This window comes from Macadamia integrifolia, chromosome 2 (genome assembly GCF_013358625.1).
Source record: "Macadamia integrifolia cultivar HAES 741 chromosome 2, SCU_Mint_v3, whole genome shotgun sequence".
Lineage (NCBI taxonomy): Eukaryota > Viridiplantae > Streptophyta > Magnoliopsida > Proteales > Proteaceae > Macadamia > Macadamia integrifolia.
This window is the reverse complement of record NC_056558.1, coordinates 26,014,297-26,024,669: the sequence shown is the minus strand read 5'-3', so window position 1 is coordinate 26,024,669 and position 10,373 is coordinate 26,014,297. Positions and strand designations below refer to the sequence as shown.

Genomic DNA, 10,373 nt, shown 5'->3' with positions numbered 1-10,373 from the left:
GTAGGATGCAAAAAGCTTGTGTCTCCATCATAGTTGTCAAGGCGTCGCCTAGGCGTCCAGGCGGTTTGCCTGGGGCCTAGGCGACAGCCGCCTTGTTGCACTGCATGTTGCCTTCTGTTTCGGCACTTATTTATGCCAAATATCATTCAAGTAAATGTTTTTAATATTTGTTATTTCATTTTTTAATATTTGTTATTTCATTTACTTAATATTTGTTATTTCATTTACTTAAGATATTATTCATAAATAAGCAAATACCCCCTATTTGAATCCAATAAAAATAGTTTAAAAATCAAATTCCAAAAGGATAAAAAGTCAACACCCTAGTCCAAGAACAAAAACTGGATTTTGGTTATATGGACGATTTTCAACTTTTAAATGCTAGGGTTTTTCTCAATTATGAAAATTTTATAAATTCTATCATGTTAAAACATTGCTAAAAACCAAAAGTCCGGTAAAAAAATATTTTGTTTTGATATTCATGAAATTATTTTCATTCAGGCGATTTTAACAGTATTCGCGCACTTAAAAATAAGTTTGACTAAAGCATTACTTTGTCATTGCAACTCAGATTTAAGTAATCTTAGACTTGTTAGAAAGCTGATTTTATATTATAACTAATACAAAAAGTCTCATGTAAAAATAAAATCATTTGACCAGTCAAACTTATTATAGAATTAGAGCATTTTTCTAAATGTTGATTTTTTATTACTTAATATGACTTAATGTTAATTTTTTATGATTTGATGTGGCTAAATGTTGATTTTTAATGACTTGATGTGGCTTAATCTTGATTTTTTATGATACAAGGTATATATAACTTACTAAATAATGTTAGAAAATTGAAAAAATAAAAAATAACACTTGTTCGCCTAGTTCGCCTTAAGGCGGACGCCTTCTCGCCTAAGCGCTTAGACAATCCTCCACCGCCTTGGTTCGCCTTGACAAACTATACAATAGTTCCAGAAGTTTTATCCAAGTCATTATATACACCAACACGGATTATAACGCGATAGTTCAAAAAAGGGGGAGCTGGGTATCTTTTTAAGATGACTGCAGGATCATCTGCAAATGGGAGCACAGAATCAACAAAGTCAGTCATAGGAGATATATTCAAAGAAGAAATCCAACAATTAATGTTATGTAGAATAACATCCGGATTAGGATTGGATTCTTGAGCAAGAATACTATTTTTGTGCATCCAGATGAAGTAAATAGTGACATCCATAACACTGAAAACCTAATGACGATCTGTATTTAGAAGATGCACATGGAGGAAAAGATGCTTGATCTCATCCAAAAAACTATGCAAAATAAGACTTTTGAGTCTCAAACTAAGAGGGCCATTCGCCCAATTTTTGTCAACAAAATCACAAAAAAGAAAAAGAAAAGATGAGAAACCGATTCATTATATTTACCACAAACTAAAAAAGTAGTGTCAATTGCAATCTATTTACCCAACTTTTCTTTAACTGGAATATTATTCATCAAAACCCTCCAAAAGAAAATTTTAAATTTCGGGTGAACCTGAAGTTTGCACAGAAACCTCCACCAATGCTGTGGGATCGAATGAGCAAGAGAGCCCTCATCATGATTTTGATCTGCGAAAAGAAATTTAGCAACTTTCTGAATAGAAAAAGATCCATTAGTAGATAACTTACACCATTTATCAAGGGGAAGAAATGGGAATTTTAAGAATTTCATCAATAATATTAATGGGGACCAAATTAGAAAGAAAGTCGACATTCCACAAGTTATTAGCAATCGCCTTATCAACAGTAAAATTTGGTGGAGGTAAGATTGAATTGACCGGGAGTTGTTGCTCCGGAATGGATGGAACCCAAGGGTCAAACCGGAAGTAGGTGGAAGAACAGAACCCACCTTTATAAGAACAAAATTTCAAGTATAGGAATGATTGAAGCAATACTATTCCAAGTCCGAGAACCCCTTTTATTCAGTGTAGAGGGAGCAAACAAAAAGTATGAGGGAAATATTTCGCCTTGAGGATTCAAGCCCAAAGAGAAGAATTCTCAGAGAGCAAATGCCACCCAAGTTTTAAGAGGAGCCGTGTTTTGGGTATGAGCATCCCTCAAACCCAGACCACCAGAAGAGGAAGGCATGCAAACTTTCTTCCAAGAAATGAGATGGAATTTCCTTGAGGAAGTGGTTGATCCAGTCCAAAAACCCAGATTTTTTTAGGGAGAGCAAAGCATGACATTAAGTAGTTAGGGGTCGAATGCTACCTTGGCATCCTACTAAGGGCTTCACTGCATCTTATAGCAAAGGAGATTTGAATCTCACAAAAATTAAGCGAAAGCTATGTTTGAATCTCAAAATTGTGGGGAAGCTGTTTAGCCCCTTCTCTTTATTTATAACTTTTGTCCATCCATAGCCACAATGCACAGGAAGGCGCTAAGAGGGCACCATTGTCTAATGCCTCTAGCGGGTTGTGAAGAAATTATAAATAGATCCTCTTAGTTTAAAAGAGAAAGATGAGGAGCTGATGAGGTAACTGATAATGTACACCCATCTATCTCCGAAACCAAGGTAATCAAAGATTCCCCTCAAGAAACCCTATTCCAACTTGTCATAACCTATAGCCATATCCATCCAGTTTAATGGCAACAAAACTAGTCTTTCCTTTGGTCCATCTAAGGTAATGGAAGATCTCTTGGGCAATAATAATATTATCAGAGATCTACTTTCCATGCACAAATGCAGGTTAAAAAGTTGAAATGATTTTGTGAATGACAGATCTAAGTCTCCAAACCAAAATCTTGGTGATTATTTGACAAAAAGTATTGTAGAGACTTCAAATAAAGTTGATTGGAGAGTAAGGATCTATGTGGTCAACCCCATTTAGTTGAGATGAGCCATAGTTATCAAGGAAGAAAGATGACCAGGGCGTTTGAGGGTCTTCCTAGGCGCTAAGGTGAGCATAAGATGTCGCCTAGGCAAATAAAACGTTCTAGTATTGTTTTTTTAGAAAAAAAATAAAATAAAATTATATAAGCATTTTACTTGGTACAAATAGCATATTAAAAAAAAAAAATCTTTACAAGAAAAAATATAGCATATTAAAAATTATATAATTCAAATAAAGATAGATATTCATACAAAAGCAACATCTTCATCAGGAAATAAATAAATAAACTAAGAAATCATTAAGCCACATAAAGTCATCAAAAACCATAATTAAGTCATATCGAGTCATTAAAAATCAATATCAAGTCACATCAAGTAATAAAAAATCAACATTTAGAGAAATATTTTTGTATTCTGATAAATTTGATTGGTCAAATTATTTATTTTTACAAGAATTGTGTTACGTATGGTACAAAACTAGCTTTTCAAAGATATTACTTAAATATGAGTTGTAATGATAAAGTTATGTTCCAATCAAACTTATTTTAATGTGTGTAAATGTTATTAAAATCACTTGAATGAAAATAGTTTTATGGATATCAAAATAAAAAATTATTTTATCAGACTTTTGGTTTTTAACAATGTTTTACCATGATAATATTTATGAAATTTTAAGAACTGAGAAAAACGTTAGAATTTAAAAGTTGAAAATCGCTCCCATAACAAAAAGTTCAGTTTTGTTCTTCGCCTGGGGGTTGAATTTTAAGTTATTTTTATTAGATTCAAATAGGGGGTATTTACTTATTTATAAACAATATCTTAAGTAAATATTATTAAATGATATTTCAGATAAATAAATGCCAAAACAGAAGACACAACATGCAATGCAATAAGGCGACAACCGCCGAGGCCCCCAAGAAAACCACTTGGATACCAAGGCGCTGCCTAATTGATGCCCTGATAACTATGTATGAAGCTATGCTATTGTTGTATGCAGTTTTGGCAGTTTTCTAATCTCTTTCACTTGGATCCCAAGAAAAATGATCATTTCTAGATGTAGAGAGTGTTTCATTAAGAAGTCTTGATATGAGTAGATAAACATTGCATGCATATGCCCATTTGTTTTTATGTGATAATTACATAAATATAGGTAGAATTGATGTATAAAAATAAGATGCCAGCTGAAGATTTTCCTTTTATATGGTTTTTATTTGGAATAAACCAAATAGAAGGAAAGTGTTTAGGTATCAAAATGGGACTTTTACTTGAAATTTTTATTTTTACGTGGATTTTACCTGAAAACAAATGAAGCTCGAGTTGAAAGAGCCAGTTAAATTGATCCTCCAAGTATGTAAGGGTTTTGGGCCATTGAAATCAATGGTTGCTTCTGAAGTAAGATTATAGCTGTGTATACTATATATTACTAATATTAGTATTAGACTTTTAATACTAATATGCTATATTAAAATATATTATTCTGTAAATAAAATATATGTCGCGAGGGTGGACCTCGGCATAATGGTAAGTTTGCTTTGCCACTATGGCTTAGTGGTCGCAGAGGAAAAACTATGTATATTATGACCCTCCTCAGAACCCGTAATGACGAGAGCCTTGTGCATTGGATATGCCCTTTTTGGTCATCTATCAGAAATCAAGGATGAGAGAAAACTACTTCAAATGGATTCCTTATTTCTTACTCTATGGCCAGGGATGTAGAAGAAGAATCAGGAGTACAAGGTCTGTTTAATACAATAAATAAGGCATCATCAGTGCATCAGTACAAGGGGATTTCCCATTATAATATATGGTTTCTACTAAAGTTTTCACCGACAAGCCTTACAATTATTCAGATTTAAAGTCTTGTAAGCTACTAAATAAGGAGAAAATTTTTCTTCCACAGGGATGGAAAGTTCACCACTTCATCCTAGGATTCACAAAGCCTATAGAGTTTTAGTATATTTCCCAAAATACCCACCCAATACCCCCCTCATGAACCTAAATCACACGGTGAATAGGAATAAGGATATGGATTCCCATGCACCATGGTTGAAAGAAAACTCAATCCATTATTTAATATACTTAAGTTTTGAATATTGACCAATCAGTTGATACCTTGTAGTCCCCAAACCTATAGTACTGGGGTAGAAGGTACCAATGAAATTCCCTTACATGTCAACTTCAGCTTCATACAATTATCTCATGTGGCAGATATTTATGTTATTAGTAAACTTGTTAAATTAGAAAAACTTCTACTCGCTATGTATAGTATATTTCCGTTTATAATACACTGCTTTTACTAAAATTTTCACCAGCAAGCCCTAACATTATTCATTATTATTGATAATGAGTTTCCCATTATTCAGATTTAAAGTCCTGTAAGCTACTAATTAATAATTTTAAATTATGAATATTGACCAATCACTTAATACCTTGTCTCCAAATCAGTTATAATCACATATAATCCACCACTGAAATTCCCCACAAGGCCATATCCATTATTTCAAGATTCTCGTCACATACATGGAGACTTGTTCTAACCACCATGATACTTGCCAAAAAAAGGTGTTAACCCTCATGATACGAAGAATTATATCAATTCTCTCTTGAAGTAAAGAAAGAAAGAATGAAGAAAAGGAAGCGGAGAAAAGTTCTTTCATGTATTTACATTTTTTTTTCTTTTTTTGGTATTATTCTTCAGTTTGTTCAAATCTTTTTGTACAAGTTTCATTATTTTTCTATATTTTTCAAGTTTTATTTTAAGATTTGATCAGATCTATTTTGGTCAAAAGTGACATGTAATTAGGGAACCATGAAGCCTACATGATCATCAAGTTTCAATTCTATAATTTCTCATGTGACAGTTATTTTGATTAGCTTAGACTAGAAAACTTCTTATAATAGGGGCCAAAGGTTTCATGCATGATCATGTTCGTACATTCCACCCTTAACCCCCATTCATCCAATAGTTGAAAGGTATGATTGTGATAAAAATGGGTCCTTAATGTATTTTCATTTATAGTACACTTTTTTTTTGTTAAAATTTAGAATACACTTTTTTCCATTAATAATACACAGCTTTTTTAACAAAAATTTTAATACACTTCTTTCCATTTATAATATACCTTTTCTCCCCGGTTCATAATACACTACTTTCCATTTATACACTTTAGATTTTAAGTCCCATAAGCAATTGATAAATCTTGAGAGAAAAAGAAACCCTAAAAGACAATGTGGTCCAGACCTGGATCCTCTCCAATGTGACAGCCCCTCCAGTGTGCATCGGGTGCTTGATAGCATTGGGGCATGTACCCCAAGTGCCTCCCAGTCGTTTGATGTGCACTGGAGGAGAAAGGGGCAAAATGATCACTCGATCCCTTATGAAGGCATAAATCTTACCTTTGTGGATGCTTTCACGATACCATTGACCCTCACATTGGTGTGGAGACCACATTAGCTTTCAAGGAAATACTCACCCTATTAGTAATCAATATTCATGCATTTATTCTACACCTCTCACTATAAATTATAGAAGGCTTTAGCAGTTTAGCCCAACGATAAGGTGCTCTGTTTCCATTTCTCTGCCTCTGCAAACAGTTCAACACTAAAAAAATTCTCCCCATTAATCTGTTTAGAAGGAAAACCAGACACAATGTACAAGATAGCAAGTGCGTCGGAGTACCTAGCGATCACCGGCTTCGGAATTGACGATATAAAACTAGCAAAGAAAGCATGGGTCCTCCCGGGTCAGTCCTGTACCAAATTCGATGTCTCCCCTGTGAACTACACTTTCCAAGTCCAAGCCATGAGCGCAGAGAAGCTCCCTTTCATCCTCCCTGCAGTCTTCACCATCGGCCCTAGTATTGATGACGAGGATAGCCTCGTCAAGTATGCCAAGCTCATCTCCCCACATGACAAGCTCTCCAACCATGTCAAGGAGCTAGTCCAAGGGGTAATTGAGGGAGAGACTCGAGTTCTGGCTGCATCAATGACCATGGAAGAGGTCTTTAAAGGCACCAAAGAGTTCAAACAAGAAGTCTTTGGGAAGGTCCAGCTTGAACTTAATCAATTTGGGCTCTTGATTTATAATGCTAATGTTAAGCAGCTGGTCGATGTGCCGGGTCATGAGTACTTCTCCTATCTTGGCCAGAAGACCCAAATGGAGGCCGCAAATCAAGCTAGAGTTGATGTTGCAGAGGCCAAGATGAAGGGCGAGGTTGGTTCAAAGCTCCGTGAAGGGCAGACCACACAGAACGCAGCGAAAATTGATGCGGAGACTAAGATTATATCGACGCAGAGGCAAGGAGATGGGAAGAAAGAAGAGATTAAGGTGAAAACAGAGGTCAAGATTTTTGAGAATCAGAAAGAGGCCGAGGTGGCTGAAGCCAATGCTAAATTGGCAACCAAGAAGGCTGGGTGGGCTCAGCAATCCCAGTTAGCAGAGGTAGAGGCAGCCAAGGCAGTGGCCATCCGAGAAGCTGAGTTACAGATGGAGGTCGAACAAAGGAACGCGTTGACTCGCACGGAAAAGCTCAAGGCCGAGTTACTCAGTAAGGCCAGTGTTGAGTATGAGACAAAGGTATGCAACCAACCTTCTATCTCAAATTTAAGTTCATTACCTTCTTCAGGTCCAACAGATCTGCTTAGAAAAAGATGGGTATTTGAGAATTACAATAATTGGGTTAATAGATGTATTAATTTGAATCTTTATCCTAATAACACAAGGTGCAAGAGGCGAATTGGGAGCTCTATAAGAGACAGAAATTGGCAGAAGCAATTTTGTATGAGAAGGAGAAGGAAGCAGAGGCACAGAAAGCAATGGCAGAAGCAAGCTTTTATGCCCGTCAACAGGTTGCAGACGCGGAACTGTACGCGAAGAATAAGGAGGCTGAAGGGCTTGTGGCACTTGCACAGGCACAGGGGGTCTATCTGCGCACCCTCCTTGGAGCCTTGGGAGGCAACTATGGTGCATTTAGAGACTACATGATGATCAATGGTGGAATGTTCCAGGAGATTGCGAAAATTAATGCAGAGGCCGTGAAAGGTTTGCAACCCAAAATCAGCATTTGGAGCAATGGGAGCAGTGGCAGTGAGATGGGAGAGGGTGCAGGTGGGAACAGTAGTAGCACAGCAATGAAGGAGGTGGCCGGAGTTTACCGGATGTTGCCACCCTTGTTTAAAACAGTGCATGAGCAAACTGGGATGCTACCACCGGCATGGATGGGTTCAATGACAGAGTAAACTAAACTGCCAATTAAGAATTCATCAATTGAGTCATAGAGAAATAAGTGCTCAAGTTGCATCTCTTTTTTATTTCAGCAGATTCTCAATCTAAAAAGGTCTCAATTTTTAAATCCTCAACTCAATACGTTTATAGTACTATGACTAGAGGGTTATTGTATGAGGCTGTTTCTTGATGCTCCACTAAGAATGAATTCTCACTTATGATACTGTCAATCTGAACCCTCAAGTCTGAAGTTATTTTAAGTGGGCAATGTCGACATATCAGGTACAGTGATATGCATGGTTTGGTTCAGTTATTGGGGGTACTTGGAGAATTAGAAGAATGTTAAGATCCAACAAGAAAAACAATACATAGAAGAAAGGATTTCACTCTTTGGAAAGGATCCAACACCTCATAAATAAGAGGTCATGAGTTCAACTCTCCTTCGCCTCGTGAGAATTGTTAAAACACACCTTAATTCATCCTCTGTTCTTTCTTCACAATCCCCACCCCCTGCAGCAACTCCGTGCCCAGGGCTGTTTGATAGCTGCCTCTTCACTGCCATCTCTTCTGAGTTCCTCCAATTTCCCTGGTATGACATTAACAAGTATCATGAGAATTCTGAGTTCTCGAGTGGCTAGATTTTAAAATTATGCTAAGAAAATTGAAATTTTTGAGATTTGATTAAACAGTCAATTAAGGATTTAAGCAACAAAATAAAAAAATGAAAGTGTAGGTTTTGCGTTGTTTACCTTTATCAGAGTGATATTTTACCTTTATCAGAGTGATATTTTATTTCTCTAGTTGGGGAATAATTATCTATGAATGTCCATCATTAAAAGAAGAAAAAGAAGAATCCTATTATCGCTGAGCATCTATCTTCCTCGCTGTCTACTATCTATGGTCTATTGAATATCTTTATAATTAACTGAAGGATAATAGGATTCTTCAATCTTTTCTTCTTCTTTTAATGATGTATATTCATAGATAATTATTCCGCAACTAGAGAAATAAAATATCAATATTGATTATTCTGCTAGAGGCAACAATGAATCCTAGGTAGCTACTTTTAGTATTTGGAGTAGAAGTATGATGTTTATATATATGAAGTTTCAACATTTAACAAACATTTCTATCTAGCTTAAGAGCCATTGTGAATTTACAATCACTTGAAAACACATAATGAAACAGAATATGTCTTAAACACCCACATATCATTTCTTGATTAGAAAGCTCACTTGCACCATAGTATAGCTGTTAACATGTTTCTTAAAAATGGGACATTTTTTCAATTGGTTTCCTATATGAAAATGCAGAGAAATGTGTAGCTGTTAACTTGTTTTCAACATGTTTTTGTCTTCAGAACTTTTGAGAATCATTAGATTTTGATTTGTATCATTCCGTGGTTTGGTGTAATCAGATCTGTTTGCTTTTAAATAAGAAACATGCATTCTATGAATGGAACAACATATACAACATCTAGTCAAATTTGTTCTTAAGTAATGTAGTAGGTCTACCAATTTTCCTCTCATATGGAAATTTTTGGTTAGGCATAAAGAAGGTCATGCTATCAAACATTTAGGCCAATTCACTGGAAACAGGACCTAAAATATATGGGGCTAAGTTTGATACAACTTATTAGTTGCTGATGGAAGTTTAGATGAATCAAATTTCCATTCTTGATGTCAAAATGACAGTTGTAATATTCAAATTCTGGAATCAATAGGGTAGCTCTCTGCAAAACATTGGATTTGAAGCTGTAAATTATTATCATGATCTCATTGTTTTTCCTTCTCTCAATCAAGAAACAATATAGTTTCTTCCCATCCTAATAATAATACATATATACATTAGAATCTTATCCAATTTTCCAAAGGCTCCTCTGGTTGTTAGTAGAGGGAGTTGTAATTATGATTGAATAACTACCTTAAACTCTTACTAGGTTGAGGTTGTTAGTAGAAGGAGTTGTGATTATGATTGTGTAACTACCTTAAACTCCTACTAGATATGATAATCTAACTTTTCAAGTGAAACCTTTATTGTCCTTCTTAATTACAAGCAATTTGATGAAGTAAAATTTAATAACCAAATTTAGAATGCTTTGGAATAAGTTTTACGTCCATGTTAGATTCAAAAGTTTCCACTTAAGTATGTTTTAATTTAATTCCACTTCCCTTCCCTTTATTTTCCTTGCAACTAAAAGGAGCCAAAAGGATAGTTGGATGCAATGAACAAAGCTAAACTCCTCATTAATCCTCAATATTCTAGTAAGGGAAATGTTGGAAAA

The 10,373-nt window shown here is 35.3% G+C and overlaps 1 protein-coding gene across 1 annotated transcript; it reads left to right on the top strand.

Moving 5' to 3' along the window:
* The first annotated feature begins 6,388 nt into the window (after nt 1-6,388).
* On the top strand, nt 6,389-8,319 carry LOC122057804 (flotillin-like protein 4). Its single transcript, XM_042620089.1, has 2 exons — nt 6,389-7,441; nt 7,588-8,319. The coding sequence occupies exons 1-2, from the start codon at nt 6,515-6,517 to the stop codon at nt 8,101-8,103; spliced, it is 1,443 nt and encodes a 480-aa protein (XP_042476023.1). The 5' UTR covers nt 6,389-6,514; the 3' UTR covers nt 8,104-8,319.
* Nucleotides 8,320-10,373: the final 2,054 nt, after the last annotated feature.

What these genes read in the sequence shown, in the direction of transcription:
- LOC122057804 (XM_042620089.1), top strand. Translation starts at nt 6,515, where the DNA reads ATGTACAAGATAGCAAGTGCGTCGGAGTACCTAGCGATCACCGGCTTC. An exon ending in GTGTTGAGTATGAGACAAAG is followed by an intron (nt 7,442 to 7,587) that starts GTATGCAACCAA and finishes TAATAACACAAG; the next exon opens with GTGCAAGAGGCGAATTGGGA.